The following is a 16,613-nucleotide window of genomic DNA, read 5'->3' on the forward strand; positions in this document are numbered from 1 at the left end:
GGTAAACTGTGGGACCAGGATTGGATACAGCATTCCACATTTGATGTAAACATTGTATGGGAATGGCTTCAAGATTTGAACACTTTCTTTGTGTGATTCCATTTATTTTAAATTCAAAAACAGTTGCTTAGTACGTGCAAGGCCACCTGTCTGATCTCCTCAGGTGCTATCTTGAAAGGGATCACAAGCCAAAGGCCACTCATGTTAAGTTTTTGGTACCCAGATGTCTTAAAGAGTTCATTCTTCCTCTGCCAGTTTGCACTTCTGCTCAAGTGCTGTTTTCAAAGAAATCCCAAGGAAATAGCCCATGTCCCATCATCTTGTCATAGGTCTCTGCCAGCTGGCTGATCACCATAGACTCTGATTTTTCCAGGACTTGTCAGTTGAGACCAACAGTTTTGGAAGGCAGAACACAAACTGTCCTAGGTATATACCAAGTTTTCCAAAGATAAGGCCAGGTCTTCTTTTCCAGTCACAATTTGCGGTAGCAGAGCAGCTTAAGGTATAGTCAGCTTTGGCCTTAGCCAGGAATGAGTTATCTCTGTAACTTCATTCTCCAGTGCCCTTTTGGGTACTAGACCTGATCTATAACTGAAAGCAGGCTCATAAAGCAGTTCTGGTCTCTCACCACTTTAGGAATTATTGGGTCTCAGACTGGTTGAGGGTGAGAAAAAAGGGGTGGCAGGGAGTAATGATGCTTGGACTTTCATAAGGAAGTAGCAAGAATTTCTAGGTAGGCTGATGCCAAGGGTCTCTAAAACTGGGAGCAGGTGGGGATATTGACTGTAGGAAGCATCCTCACCATCATTCTCCTGAGGCAGGTTACTGGACTCAGCTTTTGGGAATTTCTTCCTCTCACTGACTACTGTCTACAACCCTGGAATAAAACGTTTTAGATCCACTCCCAGGAAAAGAAGATTCTTCATACACTGGGTAAAGTTCTGGCCAGGAGGAAGATGGTAACATAGCTGGGATTGTGGGAACAAACATACCAGTAGGGGGATAAGATGGAGAGGTAGATCAGGCAAAGATTAATTAGTTCTTACCACACAGGCTACTGTCAGTGATGGGTATTTTTTTTTTTTTAGGGGATGTGGTGGAGAAGCAGTTACTGACAGTAACAAGAAGCCTGACACTGATGAGGAGCCATTAGGCTTGGGGCTTTGACTAAAAGGGAGAGAAGCCAGGTGGGTAAGGAAACAGAGGATACGGAGAGGGAGTTCCCAGCTCGAATGGAGGCCGCGGCGGCGGAGTCAGGAAGGCAGTGTGGTAGGTCGGCTTCGCTTTAAATCTTTAATGCACCGGCTGGCTGGGCAGCGGTGGTGGGGGTGCGGCAGAGGAGGCCACGGCCTGAACGCTGGGGCGCAGGGCCCAGGCCGCTCGACAGGCAGCTCATCAGGCCCCGAAGAGGTTCCAACTTCTGTTGCCGGGGATGCGCCGAGCTGTGGGACGACCGGATAACTGCGTGGGGCGGTGCTGGGAGTCCCTGGATCCCCCGCCCACCCCTTCGACCGTCCTCGGGGTGCCCAGGGCAGGCCCACGTGATCGCAACCCCCTCACCTCCTCTCTCGACGCCACATTCGCAGCCAGGGAAAAAAGTAGAAGCAGCCCCAGTAGATCCTGCGGAGATACGGCAGAGCCGGGCCGGGCGCCGGGAGGGGCGGGGTGACCCCGGGAGGGGCGGGGCTGACCCCGTAGACCCCGCCCCCGACGGCTCGCCCACGAGGAAGACCCCGCCCCCTCGAAGGCGGGCCTCTCGGTCACCCCCACCCTCCGGGGCGCCGCCCCGCCCGCCCGGCCCGCTAGCACGCACCTCCTCCCCTCCCCCGCCCCCCGGAGCCGCCGGGTCCCTCCTCCGCGAGTCCGCCTCCACTCACTCCTCCTCCGCCTCCAGCGCCACCTCGTATCTCCTCAATCCCGACATGTCCCGGGCTCCGAACGTCTCCTGGGGAGTAGCATGACTGGCTTAAGTATATGGCCCCAGCCCCCGGTCTCGTTCTCCGTCATTCTCTGGACGGGGCGGAATAGTTCTCAGGTAATCTGAGCCAGGTGCCCCTCCGGAAGCCAATTGCCACAGCGGGATGGAAGGGGACCAAAGATTTGGGAGGCACTAGGATTTAAATCGTTAGGAGAAAGGTTATTTCGGGGGGCCTGGGACACGTAGGAGGTCAAGCCGGGAGATTTGGCGGCCTTGGGGCTGGGAAATCTGGGGTTTGGGGTGAGGATCTCCAGGAGCTGGCATCACCTGGAGGGGGGCTGAGGGGTCGGCGCAGCCTAAACTCCCGCCCTCCCTGGCTCCACCCCGGAAACGGATTGCTATTACGTCACAGGGATACCTTCGCACTCTAGGGGTGGAGCTTACCTATTACCCGGAAGGGGCGGAGCCAGAAGTCATTTCCCCCCCCCCTCCCGGGGAGGCGGAGTCAACGCGCCCGGCTCTCAAGTGGAATCAAGTCCAATCACTGAAGGGGAGGAGGAGTCGCGGTTTACTGAAGCTGGGGCAGGGGTCACAGTATACTATATAGAGATAAAGTGAGATCTTGGTGCTACCCCCCACAGGCAGCAGTATAAGCGCTATGCACCTACATACTGTTTTCCCATCTCCACCCTCCAGGTGTCTGCCCTGCTAATGGCCTTTCTTAACCTTCCCCGTTCCCTTCGTTTGACTGAGTTGAGAGGGAATGGTCCCTTAACGAGAAACCAGCCTAGCGAGGCTGGAAATGCTTCTTGTGTGGCCTTGGCCAAGTCACCTAATGGCCAAAAGACTGACATTCCTGTAATTTTTATTTTTCATAGTCACTCAACCAGTAACTATTTACTGAGTACAGCATGCTTAGTACTGTGTGGAACTTGAGGATATCGAAGCAAAGATGTCATGGTCTCCCTTCCAGAGAGCCTGTCTTGTGGGGTATATATAGGAGAAAGAACAGATTATTACAATATATGAAGGTGACTGGCAGGGAAAGGTAGAGGTTATTGCACCAAAGCCGAGGGGGAGGAGGGGAGAGAGAGACAGAGACAGAGAGACACAGAGAGACAGACAGAGACAGAGACAGAGGGGGGCAGAGACTATTAACCAAGTCCAGGGTGTTGGAAATAACTGTTCTAGCCAAAGCCCAAAATACTCAACTAGAATTGCTCAGAGGAGAAGGGTGGGAAGAGAACCTGAATAGATAATATGAGTAAAATAAGTGAGATGAGTCTAGATATGGCTCAGGCCTATAATCCTAGTTACTGGGAGGCTGATATCTGAGTATGGAGGTTTGAAACCAGTCTAGGGAGGAAAGTCCATGAGCCTCCAGTTAACCACCAAAAGCTACAAGTGGAGCTGTGGCTCAAGTGGTAGAATGCTAGCCTAGAGTGGAAAAACTAAGGGATACTATTCAAGCACTGAGTTCAAGCCCCAGTAGCCATGTGTGTGTGCACGCATGTGTGTGCACACGCACACACGCGCACACACACACACACACACAAGGAAAATAGATAAAATGGGAAAAATGGATAGTTACCCAGTCCCTCTTGCCACCTCTTATATTTATCTTCCCCAGTCAGACAGACGGCAGACAGACAGATCTGTGAGTGACTGCAGTCTGGATGTGCGGAGCCTGTGATGTTGCCACACTTGCCTTCATTCACACTCACACTCAGGTTGACACTCCAAGCTGGGTCAGGTTTGGTTTACAGCAAGGTTTCCCAGGTCAGGGTGATTCATATCTCCTTATTCACCCAGAACTCACTCTGGTGCTGCCATAAGCTAAGTGTTAGACCTTTGGGGAAGGAAGTAAAGGTGGGGCCATGAGTTGGAATCTTGGATGGCTTGATGGGTAGAGGCAGATCTAGAATATTAAGCTTGTCTCAGCAAAGTACTACTTTCATCTCCTAATGATATGCTCCACTCAGTTGGTCTGAGGATATGCAGGACGAGCTCTTTCAGTGTGGTGAATCATGGGGATATAGCATGGAGTCTTGGAACTTAGCTTTCTTAAAGGCTTGAGTATGAAGGCTACAGGTGAAGAACATATCTGGGAAAATGTTGAGGGGCTTCCTCTTGGGAGAGTTTGGACAAAAAAAGGAAGTATATCAGCTTTCAAGTGTTATGACAAAATGCCGAGAAAATTAAGAGGAAGAATTTGGCTCACTGCTTCAGAGGTTTTAATACCAGAAATCTGATTCCTTGCACTCAATGCCAATTCATATATTGTGAGAGCAGGATTTTTTGAAGACAAGGAAGTTATTTTGCCAAGCAAAATTAGGACCATATAAACAGGTATTAAAAACAAAAGTACAGGACTGGGAGTTTGGCCTAGTGGTAGAGTGCTTGCCTAGCATGCACGAAGACCAGGGTTCGATTCTATGGTACCACATACATAGAAAAAGCTGAAAGTGGTGTTGTAGCTCAAGTAGAGCCCTAGCCTTGAGAGAGCCCAAGGTCAGTGCTCAGGCCCTGAATTCAAGCCCCAGGACTGGCAAAAAAAAAAAAAAGTGCTGGGCATGATGACTCACATCTGTAATCTTAGCTACTCAGGAGACTGAGATCTGAGGATCATGGTTCAAAGCGAGCCCAGGCACTAAAGTCTGTGAGACTCTTATCTCCAATTAACCACTAGAAAACCGGAAGTGGCACTGTGGCTCAAGAGGTAGGGGGGGGTAGCCTTGAGCTGAAGAGCTCAGGGACAGCACCCAGACCAAGAGTCCAAGCCCCAGGGCAGGAAAGATTACAAATATGTACTACCATCCCTTGCTTCTGTAGGCTAATGCTTATTTAAATTATTCCAAGTCTAAAACAAGACTAGTGCCCAGAAAATGAAGGGCTGTCCAGTCAACTGGCCCCATTAGACTGCTCACTTTCATTAAGTCTCCTCCTCAGCATCTCATCTTGCTTCAAGCAGCTTTGCAGTCTATTGCTTCCAGTTCTTCTCTCTAGGAAAAGATATTTGTCCTTATGTATTTGTGAGTACATGTGCCCATGTTTGTGTGTGTGTGTGAGATTGTGTATTATGTTGTGGTTATATGCTTAATGTCTGTGGTATTCCCTGTGAGTGATTGGCTGTACAGTTTATTATATGCTATTTATGGGACAGACACAGGTCATTTGTAGATTTCTCTGTGTGTTTGTTTTTTCCTCTTCCTCCTTTTTTGCCAGTCCTGGGACTTGAACTCAGGGCCTGGGCATTTTCCTTGGCATTTTTTGCTCAAGGTTAGTGCTGTGCCACTTGAGCCATAGCGCCACTTTCAGCTTTTTCTGTGTATGTAGTACCGAAAAATTGAACCCAGGGCTTTGTGCATGCTAGTCGAGCACTCTACCACTAACCTATGCTCCCAGCTTCTTTCTTCTTTTTAAGATTTTGTATTAACATATGTTATCTGTATACAAAGTGGGGTGCTTTACTCTGTGACATTTCTACATGTGCATATAATGTATGGGAGCAAACTCACTCCATTATCAGTCACTTATTTCTCTCTCCCCTTTCTTAAAACAATTTCAACTGGTTTAGTTCTATTTTCATATATACATACAAGATCATTTGAAATTATTCACTCTCCCTCCTATTGACCCAATTCCCAATAGAGCCTGCTTTACTTTCCTTGTAATTTATTTTATTAACATTAAATTGTGTATATTAATATAAAATACAAAAATATATTATAAAAAGTATGTATTAAGTGTACCATAGTATTTCAGACATATACATACTATATTTTAATTATAATGCCCTCAGGGGTTTTCTTCTTAAATTTGCACATATTAATTGTACAAATTAATGGGATTCAGTGAGTTGATCAAGCCCATCCATTTTTTCCCAGGATCTCTCTCTCTACTCCACCTTTCCCCAGTACCCTCCTTCCCTGTTCCTAAAAGTTCCTCCTGATTTTCCTTCTGTTCCTCCTCTTCCCTTCTCTTCCTGTCTCTAGTGTTGACCACTCCACTTTGTATTTCTACACGATTGATTTATTGACCCCATGCTGGAGTGAGAACATGTGGAATTTGTCTGTGCCTGGCTTGTTTTGCTAAATATCGAATTCTCCGAAGGCTTGTAAAATCATTGTGGCACTTAACCTCACAGGATCTGCAGGGGGCATCCTATGCTTAGGGAACAGCAGATACGGGGCTCCTGGTCTGAGACCTCAACCTTGTAGGGCCTGCAGAGGGCATCTAGTGTATTGGCAAAGTGGGGTGTCTGGTTTCTGGCCTGTGGAAATCAGGATAGCAATCTGAACAAGCTGGGATGTCTTGTTCCGGAGAGAAGCTGGAAATGAGCAAGAAATGACTCAGCTTCTGAAAGTCCCTGACCCTGGGAAAGGGGTCTGTGTGACTTCCCACCCTCCTCCTTATTTTCTGTTCATATCCAGAGGGTCTTGGCTCAACCAAGGGGAGGCGGGGGGATTTTGGCCCTGCAGTCCCTGAATGTGGTTGGGGCATTATATAAACTTCTGGAAGCCATGGAGGAAATCTTAAGCAATAGTACAATGCCCCCTTTCCCGCCTCCTACTCTCGGAAGCTTGAAGTAACACCAATGCCAGGAGTTATTTTGTGATTTCCTCAAGAATTCATGAAGAGGCCAGGAATTTGGCGAGTGGTAGAGTGCTTGCCTAGCATGCACGAAGATCAGGGTTCAATTACTTGGTATCACATACATAGAAAAAGCCAGAAGTGGTGCTGTGGCTCAAGTGGTAGAGCTCTAGCCTTGAGAAAGCCCAAGGTCAGTGCTCAGGCCCTGAGTTCAAGCCCCAAGACTGACCCCCACCCCCGCAAAAAAAGAAAGAAAAAAAAAGAATTCATGAAGAGCTCTCTCCTTCATTTGCTGTTATTTGGGCCATTTTGCTTCAAGGGTCTTGAGCTATGTTTGCTTGGGAGAAACTCAGAAAACAAGGGCCCCAGCTGGGTGCAGGTGGCTTATACCTACCAACCTAGCCACTCAAGAGACTGAGATCTGAGAACTGTGGTTTAAAGCCAGCTTGGGAAGCTAAATCAGAGAGAGTCTTATCTCTAACAAAAAGCCAGAAGTGGAGGTGTGGCTCAGAATGTCAGCTGTGAACCAAAAACCTAAGCAAGCGTGTAAGGCCTTGAGTACCAGTGCACACAGGTACATACACAAACAGAGAAAGAAAAAAGATAAAACAAGAGCTCCTGGGGGTGGGGTGGGGTGGACAAGAGACAGGGTTGCTGCATGATGGGGGTCACTTCGGGACCTTGAGAAGGGTGAGTGAACAGCAAAGCACATTCTTGGAGGAGGGCTGTAGGGGTTTGTGGTCACTAATCCAGGTTAGATGAGCAGGGGAAGGGCTGGTGGCAGGAGACTATGTGTATGGGCTTGGGAGAGTGGGGCAGGGCAGAATGGTGTGAAGGACTTTTTTCTGGTCCTTCTTCTGAGGAGGGAGCAATAGGGATGGCGAGGCCAGCTGTTGCTCATAGTCTGGAGATTCCCCCCTTCTAGATTGGCTGAGCTTCTCTCGACACAGGTGACTACTGGACTGTTGGGCTTGTATGTGGGAATTGCTGCAGTTATCCTGAGGAGGGAGGCTGAGAAAGGGGCTGTGCTTTGTCTGTGCGGCCAAGGAAGCTGCACAGACTTAAAAGAGGCAGGACACTCATGACTTATTAGCAAAGGAATGAGAGAAGCAAGTGGAAGAGACAGGGCTGATGCACTGGTCTACTTCTTGGCTATCTCACAGGCCTCTAATTCCTAAACCAAAGTCTGGATTTTCAGCACCTCCCTCGGTCATCCATCTCTGAGAATCTCACCCACTGTCCCCAGGCCTGAAGCCTGGTGTCATGCCTGGTTTTTCCCTTTGTCTCCTGCCTTACATATAATCTATCAGCTCTGTCTGTCATTCTGTTTCATAACTATGTCTGGAATCACTACTCTTCTATTCCAGTTGCCACCCCTTGGGTTAGGCCAGTGTCGCCTCTTTATCCTAGACTCCTGGAAGACTGCCCTGACTTGATCACTCTATTCTCTGATTCCCTGTTCATGCTACTGAGGGTCTTTTGAAGTTGTAAATGAGATCTTGTTACTTGTGGACTAACATATACTGCACTTAGAACAAATCTTCATGTCTTCCCATGGTCTGCAAAGACTTGGATTGTGTGCCTTCATCTCCTTGTCCTGCTTCACCTTATACCTTCTTTGTTGACTCTGCTCCAGCTGCACTGGTCATTTCCCTCTCTCCCCTGCCTCTCTCTTAGACAGGTTCTTACTAATTCAAGATGGATTTGAACTCAAAATGTAACTCAGGCTGGCCTTGAACTCAAGATCCTACTGACTGAGCCTCTCTTGGGATTAGAGGTATGCATCACTAAATCTGACTTGGTCATTTTTCATGAATGGCTAGCTTCTTTTTTGGAATAAATATGATTCCCTCAAAGAGACCTTTCCTAGGTAATCTACTTTTTTTTTTTTTTTTTTGGCCTGTCTTGGAGCTTGAACTCAGCCTGAGTACTGTCCTTGGGCTTTCTCAAGGCTTGTGCTCTACCACTTGAGTCACGTCATCACCTCCAGCTTTTTCTGTATATATGGTACTGAGGAATTGAACTCAGGGCTTCATATATACTAGGTAAGTACTCTACCACTAGGCCACGCTCCCAGCCTGACCCTCTACTGTTTTAGAGGGGTAAGGAGGGGAATGCAAACAGTACTGGAGAATGCATGCTTGTTGTTTTGTTTTTTGGTCAGTCATGGGGCTTGAACTTAGGTTCTGGGTAGTGTCCCTGAGCTCTTTCACTCAAAGCTAGAGCTCTACCACTTTGAGCCACAGCACCACTTCTAGTTTTCTGGTTGTTAGTTGGAGATAAGAGTCTCACCCTGCCTAGGGTGGCTTTGAGCTGCAGTCCTTGGATATCAGCCCCCTAAGTAGATGGGATTACAGGCATGAAGCAGCAACATCCAGCTGGCACTCTGTTTTAATGGAAGTAGTAGAATTGGTGGCAGTCCTATTGTCTTGACTTTGACTCACCAGTGTTTGAAGTTTTTGTGACCACTTGCCATGCAATAGAAAACAAATGGGAGAAGAAAGTCACAAATGCTAGCTAAGCCTCAGCACCAGTTTCAGAACTACTAACTGTAGCTTTTATCCATATTTCCTTCCCTGTTGATCTTTAACTCTCTCCTTCCTTCCTTCCTTTCTTCCTTCCTTCCTTCCTTCCTTCCTTCCTTCCTTCCTTCCTTCCTTCCTTCCTCCCTCCCTCCCTCCCTTTCTTCCTTCCTTCTTTCCTTCGGTGGTATTGGGTTTTGAACTCAAGATTTTGTGCTTGTTAGATAGGCTATGCTACTCAAACCATATTCTCAGCCCTTTTTTGCTTTAGTTATTTTTTTGTTTTGCAGTTTGAATTCAGAGCCTTGTACCTACTTGCTTACTTGGCCAGTGTTCTACCACTTGAGACATGTCTCCAGCCCTGCTTTTTGATGGTTATTTCAAAGATGCAGTATCATGGGCTTTGAACTACATGATCCGAGCCTCCTGAGTAGCTAGGATTACAGATGTGAGCCACTGGCACCCAGCCTCATTAGTTACTATTGGTTTGTGTTTTTTTGTTGTTTTTTTCACCAAGACATGTATAGAAATACTGACGTGTAAAGTGCAAATTTCTGCATAGGGGCTTTGAAATACTCATTTTGCTGCCCAGGCCCAGAGTTCAAGTCCAAGTACTGACAAAAAATAAAGAAATACTCATTTTGCAAAATGAAAGTGAGCACATTCTTCTACACCTTCAGCTTTTAGCTTCCTTTTTCTTTTGGGCCAATTCAATATGTTCCTGGCAATGTAGTCTTCTCTGTGTCACAGCGGGTTCATTTGGCTGCTTTGTTTAGTGGTCAGAGACCTCCTTTAGGTACTGCTGGACGCTCATTCTAGGAATTCCTATTAATTACTCTGCAGCATGAATTCTCTGTTTTAGCCTCCTCAGTCTGGATTTTTTTTTCTTTTCTTTTTTCTTTTTTGCCAGTCCCAGGCCTTAAACTCAGGGCTGGGCACTGTCCTTGGACTTTCTCAAGGCTAGAGCTCTACCACTTGAGCCACAGCACCACTTCCGGCTTTTTCTGTATATGTGATACTGAGGAATCAAACCAAGGGCTTTGTACATGCTAGGCAAGCACTCTACCATTAGACCACATTCCTGGCCCTGCTCCATTTGTTTTATTCTGAAATATGGACATCCTTCTACCTCTTTCTTCTAAACTTCTCCTCTTGTTCCACCTTTGCTCCTGCTTCAACTAGCCTGGCTGACTTGCAACTCAAGGCCTCCCTTTAGTGGCCACCACCTTCTCCTCCCTGTTATCCACCATCTACCTACTGTGAGGATGTCATCTGGCAGGACTATGGCCATCTTTATTTGTGTGTAATGGTAGAAAATAACTTTTATTTATGTCATTTTTTTTGTGTGCCAGTCCTAAGGCTTGAATTCAGGGCCTGAGTGCTATGCTTGGGCTTTCTCAAGGCTAGAGTTCTACTGCTTGAGCCACAGCACCATTTCCAGCTTTTTCTATGTATGTGGTACTGGGGAGTCAGACCTGGGTCTCTCTGCATGCTAGGCAAGCACTCTACCACTAGGCCAAACTCCCCCATCATTCTTATCTCTAGAACACAGCTGCTTTCTTTAGCAGCCATCTTGGTGAGCTTGGAGTTTTGAGCTGTGCACTTGACTTTAGAGTCTAACTGTTCCTTAGGAAGAGGCAACTGAGTCCTTCAGTAGCTTGACTTTGTCACATCTGTTAAAAACTTATCTAATTTGTGGCTTATCTTTTCACATGGACCTGGAGTCCCTTTGGCTTAGCTGTACTTTTTTTCTTTTTCCTTTTGTCAGTTGTGGGGCTTGAACTCAGGGCCTGTGCACTGTCCTTGTGCTTATTCAAGGCTAGAGCTCTACCACTTGAGCCACAGCACCATTTTTGGCGTTTTCTATGTATGTGGTACTGGGGAATTGGGCCTGGGTCTTTGTACATGCTAGGCAAGCACCCTACCACTAGGCCAAACTCTTAGTTTGTACTTCTTATGAGTTAACTGATGACCTCTTTGTCAAGGGTTGTTGTTTTCCTGTGTTCAGTTCCTATTTTCTAGACTGGCATCCATTTCCTTCTCCGATTCTTCTAGAGAAGTTCCATGACTGAATGTATGTAATTTCTAAAGGTATGTAATTCAAACTTTTTTAACTTTACTTTTCTTCTGATTTCAAAGTGTGTTATATTTAATTGTAGTCCATACATCTATCTTTTCCTTTAACCGTGGTCTTCCCTTTTTTAATACTTAGTTTAAAAGTGCATAACGTCAGTTCTGGAGGTTGAAGGTGGAAAGGCTACATCTGTTGAGGTCATTTTTGCTCACAGCAATGTGAGCAATGTGCAGACTCCTCAGGTAGTCAGGTCAGCAGATAGAAACATAGAGGAGGTCTGCTTTACTTATCAGGTAGGTCTGCTGTTTTTGTTTATGGTCAGCCTCAGACTGTGATCCTCTATCCACAGTCGCCTGCATAGTTAAGTTTATAGGCATGATGTCTTACCATATCTAGTTTATTTGTTGAGATGGAGTCTTGCTAATAATATTATGGTCTGTCCGCTCAGCTGAGATCATCCTGATATCTGCTTCCCAAGTAGATGTGCTTCCCTGCATCCCTGAATGACAAGCATATACCACTGTGGTCAGCCATTGGTGGAGATGTAGTCTCACAAACCTTTTTTTTACTTGTGTGGCTTCAACTGTGATCTTTCTGATCTCTGCCTCTAGAGCAGCTAGGATTACAGGCATGAGCCACCAGGAGTTTGAATTCTTCACCTGGGAACTGTTCCTGAGCTTTTCAGCTCAAGACTAGTACTCTACCACTTTGAGCCACAGTGCTGCTTCTCATTTTCTGTAGTTAATTGGAGATAAGAATCTCATGGACTTTCATGCCTGGGCTGGCTTTGCACCATGAGCCTCAGATTTCACCTTCCTGAGTAGCTAGGATTACAGGTGTGAGCCAACAATGCTCGGCCTCATCTCACTTTGCTTAAGGAAATATGAAGCCAGGTGCCGTGACTCAGGTCTGTAATTCTAGCTACTCGGGAGACTGAGATCCGAGGATCACAGTTCAAAGCCAGCCCGGGCACTAAAGTCCATAAGACTATTATCCCCAATTAACAACCAGAAAACTGAAAGTGGCACTGTGGCTCAAGGGGTAGGGTGGTAGTCTTGAGCTGAAGAGCTCAGGGACAATGCCCATGCCCAGAGTTCAAGCCCCACGACTGATGAAAAAAATGGGGGGGGGAGGGGCTGGGAGTTTGGCCTAGTGGTAGTAGTGCTTGCCTAGCATGCATGAAGACCCGGGTTCGATTCCTCGGTACCACATACGTAGAAAAAAGCCCCAGAAATGGTGCTGAAGCTCAAGTGGTAGATCTCTAGCCTTGAGAAAGCCCAAGGACAGTGCTCAGGCCCTGAGCTCAAGCCCAGGACTGGCAAAAAAAAAAGTGAGAAGTGGCATGTGTCACTTATAGGCAAAAACACTGAAGCAGGTGTCCCTTCTTGCTGGCTTCCTTGGCTAGAAGGATCATAGAAGCATGTGTTAGATGCAAAGGCATACTAAAGGATCAAAGCAACACCACATGGAATACAGTTGTGCAAGGAGCTCTCGGCTCCATGCAATAGGCATGGTTTGTTTGGAAAATAGGATTTTGTTGTGTTAAACACTCAGATTGGTGTTAGTACATCATAGCCAAACCTATCCTGACCCACCAGGCCAATTGGTGGTGGCTATCAGGCATTGTAGTATAGAGAAATAAGATTACAAGAAAACTTGGAGGAGGAATGATTGTTACCTTGAGATCTGAGAATTGGATGTTGCTAAGGACTGAACTGGAAATTAATAGTAATGAAAGAAACAGTCTGGCCCAGAGTCTCTATTAGTAGTGGTAAGCGTGGTAGTGGAAGTGATGTCTATGTTGTAGAAAAGGTGTAGATGGCCGGCTGCGGTGGCTCAGGCCTGTAACCCTAGCTACTCAGGAGGTTGGGATCTGAGTATCAAGGTTTAAAGCCAGCTGGGCACTAAAGTCCGTGAGACTCTTATCTCCAGTTAACCACTACAAAATTGGAAGTGGCCCTGTGGCTCCAGGGGTAGGGTGGTAGCTTTGAGCTGAAGAGTTCAGGGACAATGTACAGGCTGAGTTCAAGCCCCATGACTGACCAAAAAAAAAATGCGTGTGTGTGGGGGGTGGTGGTGGTTAGATGTATCTGGTGACATTTGACTTGGGACAGGAAAAAAAAAACAAAAAAACAAACCCACCATCTAAATACTTATTTCCTGGGGATTGAACTCAGAGCCCTGTCTAAACTGAGCCAGAGCTCTACATTCTTTCTTTCTTTTTTTTTTTTTTTTTGCCAGTCCTGGGCTTGAGCTCAGGGCCTGAGCACTGTCCTTGGACTTTCTCAAGGCTAGAGCTCTACCACTTGAGCCTCAGCACCACTTCTGGCTTTTTTCTATGTATGTGGTACTGAGGAATTGAACCCGGGTCTTTGTGCATGCTAGGCAAGCACTCTACCACTAAGCTAAACTCCCAGCCCTGCCTGCTTATTCTTTTTTTTTTTTTTTTGCCCCCTTCTCTCTCTCTTTCTGGCCCCGCTCGCTCCGGCCCCGCTGGCTCTGGCTCGGCTCGCTCCCGCACGCTCCGGCCCTGCTCGCTCCGGCCCCGCTTGCTCCGGCCCCTTCTCGTTCTGGCCCCGCTCGCTCCGGGCTCGGCTCGCTCCCGCCCTGCTCGCTCCGGCCCCGCTCGCTCCGGCCCCGCTCGCTCCGGCCCCGCTCGCTCCGGCCCCGCTCGCTCCGGCCACCACTCGGTTGGGCTCCGCTTGCTCGCCTCCGCTCTCTGTCGCTTGTTGCAGTCTCGTCTCAGTCACTTCCGGCTTGGTTGTGCATGTGGGATACCGAGGAATCGAACCCGGGTCCTTGTGCTTGCTAGGCAAGCACTTTAACCGCTAGGCCAAACTCCCGGGCCCATGCCTGCTTATTCTTAAAGGGACTCTTGGAAGGAAACTCCCCAGTTGAGAATCCTGTTCCCTTGTAAGCCTATTTCCAAGATGTTTTTTCTGGCTATTTCTGAATTTCCCAGAGGCTAGAAGAAGAGGGTTACATGGGGTGGGGGCTTGCCGAGAAATTGAACATAATATGATCAAAACATGATTAAATCCTTATGGAGCTGGCTTTCACCAAACCCTCAACCATGTGGCAGAATCAGTCCCAACTGTCTTGAGAACTGGATGGGCTCCCGGTGTGAGGAATGGCTTGGTAGGAGAGGGCCGTGTTCTGTTCAATTTTTTAGAATTAATTAAATATGTATTGGAGCTTGTTGTGTGTCATCTGCTAGAGAGCAGTGTTGGTAATTGAGTTCAACTGGACTCAATCCTTTCTCCTAGGAACTAGCTCTCTGTTGACATTCCTAAGAAGGGATGACAGATAAAGGGCTTCAGGGTAAGAGGTATCATTCAGCTATAGGCATTGAACCTATAACATGTGTCTTATGCTGGGTGAGGTGGGGGGGAGGAAAGTAACAAGCTAGGTACCCATGCTACCCTCCAGAGAATTAACAGTCTTGTTATTTTCAGAGACAGGTAGATAAAGCTCAGGACAAATGAAACATATCAGTTGATCAGCTAAACAGGAAGCAGATGTTCATTACATGGAGTCACAGGATGGAGAATGTCTGAGCAGGAGTCTCAGATGGATGGGGAGATAAGAGGGTAAGATCTGGTGTCCTGGAGGACTTGGTATGCCTGTGTGGGAAACAGAAGAAGGAATAAAGCCGGGATGGAAAGTAATGGTTGGAAAAGGGATGGTGGTCCTTTTCTCTGTGAGGTAGGTAGTTCATGTCAGACTTTCCCCAGATTCTATTTTGCTCCTTTTTTTTTCTCTCCCAGGGCCGCAGTAAGCACTTGCCTATTTCATCTACATTCCCAGTCTTTTCCTTTTTATTTTTGCTCACTTTTCTAGGGCTGCTTCAAGTTCCTAATCATCCTGTTTTTGCCCTCTGAGTAGCTGGGATTAGTGGGTTTACTTTCTCTCTTCCTGAATCTCAGTCTCTTGTTCCCAGAGAATGACCCCTGGGGATCCAGGAAGTAGAAAGTTTTTTGATGTACTGGACTTTGGTAAAGCCTGTACAAATACTGGGGGTTTAGTATGAAGATCCAAAGATTAAGGAAGCCAAGTTCTTTTTGGAAAGAACTAAAAGACCAAACTTTTTTTTCCCCCTTCCATCTGACAGGCTCTGGGGTGGGGAGTGTTAAATGTATTTACCTAGAGTTGCTCACTGATAGGGTTGGACTTAAGTCAGGATTGTGACCCAGGCATTGTGTCCCCCCTGTGGCATGGAGATTGTATTCAGGAACCTCTGTCCTGGTATTACATTAACCAAAGATCTTACCCTCACTCTCCCTGTGTGTTCCTTAGAGGACTCAGAGAGATTATGTGTATCTGCTCTGAGCCAGGCTAACCTCCTCTTGTTTTCCCTGGGACCTGAAGATTTGGGGCAATGTACGCCCCCCCTCCCCCGCCGGGTGCAGGGCATTCTGTCAGCCTGGCTTGAAGCCATGGATTAATGGATGGATGGGTGGGAAGCTGATAGGTGAGTGGTGGATGGATGGAGGCCTGATGAGTACAGACTGCTGAGTAAATGGATGCATGAATGCATGAATAGTTTCTCTCCAGGCAGCTGTTCTTGACACCTATCCCTCTCCCTCCCACCCCTGTGACTGGAGATCCTGAGGTTTTGAACACCTGCCTATGGGAGCAGAGAATAGAAGGGCTGCCATGCAGGCTTGCCCAGGCTTGACTTGGTTACTGGCTGATGTATATATGATATAGTGATACTTTTCCTCTTAGGCAAGGATGTTCAATCTGGCCTCTTAGCTACACCTGACTGCAGTAGTAGAGACTTGTCACTTGAATCTTGATAGGCATTTAAGAGACAATAGCCCCCTCACTTCCTAGAGGACTTTCTATCCCCAAGGGGCTTAATCTTCACACAGCAGCTGCATGGGATATGCCAAGAGTCCCAGGACTTCTGTCTTCTAGGTCTGGGACTGTTTCTTTGAGCCTTATCTGGTCTCACTGTAACATCTGAGCCCTGAAACTGATGGGTACTGCAGGGGCGCTATGGGGCACCTCCTTGCTCAATCTCTGGAGCATCTCTGGCTGCTGCTCCTTCCACACTCATCTCTGACCTCTGGCTCTTTGGTTTGTCTGTCATTGCCCCTGTCATTGTCTGTGTAGCTCAGCTTGGCTCAGTGGGAGCTGGAGCTTGCTCATACTAACTGGGTAGGACAGAGGGGCTGATCTGGAGGTCAGATTCTGTCTGGACAGAATGAACAGCTGGACCTTTACCCATGGCTGCTGAGTCTATTCACATTCATTCCTTAAACAAATATACATTGACCTTGTGTCAGGTGATATGGACATGATTCCTTTCCATGACAAACTAGTATAATGCCCAGAAACTTGAGGCCCCCCGGAAGGAGATCAATGCAAACTGCAATGAGTCGTTTATAGACGAGCTCCAGCACGGGTCTCTGCGCACTGATAATCGAGTGCAGACCAGAGGCCCCGAGCCCAAAATTACAGCACCTTTTGTACATTCTTTGGTAGGGGGAAGGGCCCAGTA

General features: G+C 47.3%; 2 protein-coding genes across 6 annotated transcripts in view; one reads left to right on the forward strand and one right to left on the reverse strand.

The window, feature by feature from the left end:
- The first annotated feature begins 419 nt into the window (after positions 1-419).
- The window catches only part of Phf24 (PHD finger protein 24), a 169,286-nt gene continuing 153,092 nt past the window's right edge, over positions 420-16,613 (forward strand). For all 4 annotated transcript variants that reach the window (XM_090330155.1, XM_090330161.1, XM_090330157.1 and 1 more), the window contains exons 1-2: positions 420-502; positions 1,089-1,269. The gene's annotated coding sequence lies outside the window, so the exon portion shown is untranslated. The remainder of the gene's footprint in view (positions 503-1,088; positions 1,270-16,613) is intronic.
- On the reverse strand, positions 1,280-2,330 carry LOC150065571 (uncharacterized). 2 transcript variants are annotated; one of them, XM_090330170.1, is made up of 4 exons: positions 2,246-2,330; positions 1,878-2,110; positions 1,561-1,620; positions 1,280-1,442 (listed from the first exon to the last, which is right to left on the reverse strand). In XM_090330170.1, the coding sequence occupies exons 2-4, from the start codon at positions 1,922-1,924 to the stop codon at positions 1,286-1,288; spliced, it is 264 nt and encodes an 87-aa protein (XP_090186296.1). In that variant the 5' UTR covers positions 1,925-2,110; positions 2,246-2,330; the 3' UTR covers positions 1,280-1,285. The 2 variants fall into 2 exon arrangements, with proteins under 2 accessions (XP_090186296.1, XP_090186297.1); XM_090330171.1 differs by having other exon boundaries at positions 1,878-1,945; positions 2,246-2,308.

This window comes from Megascapheus bottae, chromosome 3 (genome assembly GCF_031878675.1).
Source record: "Megascapheus bottae isolate mThoBot1 chromosome 3, mThoBot2.hap1, whole genome shotgun sequence".
Classification (NCBI taxonomy): Eukaryota; Metazoa; Chordata; class Mammalia; order Rodentia; family Geomyidae; genus Megascapheus; species Megascapheus bottae.

Coding starts and splice junctions, on each gene's coding strand:
- LOC150065571 (XM_090330170.1), bottom strand. CDS start 1,924: ATGTCGGGATTGAGGAGATACGAGGTGGCGCTGGAGGCGGAGGAGGA. Junction 1,621..1,877: donor GCGCTGGAGGCGGAGGAGGA/GTGAGTGGAGGC, acceptor GTATCTCCGCAG/GATCTACTGGGGCTGCTTCT. Junction 1,443..1,560: donor ATGTGGCGTCGAGAGAGGAG/GTGAGGGGGTTG, acceptor GTCGTCCCACAG/CTCGGCGCATCCCCGGCAAC.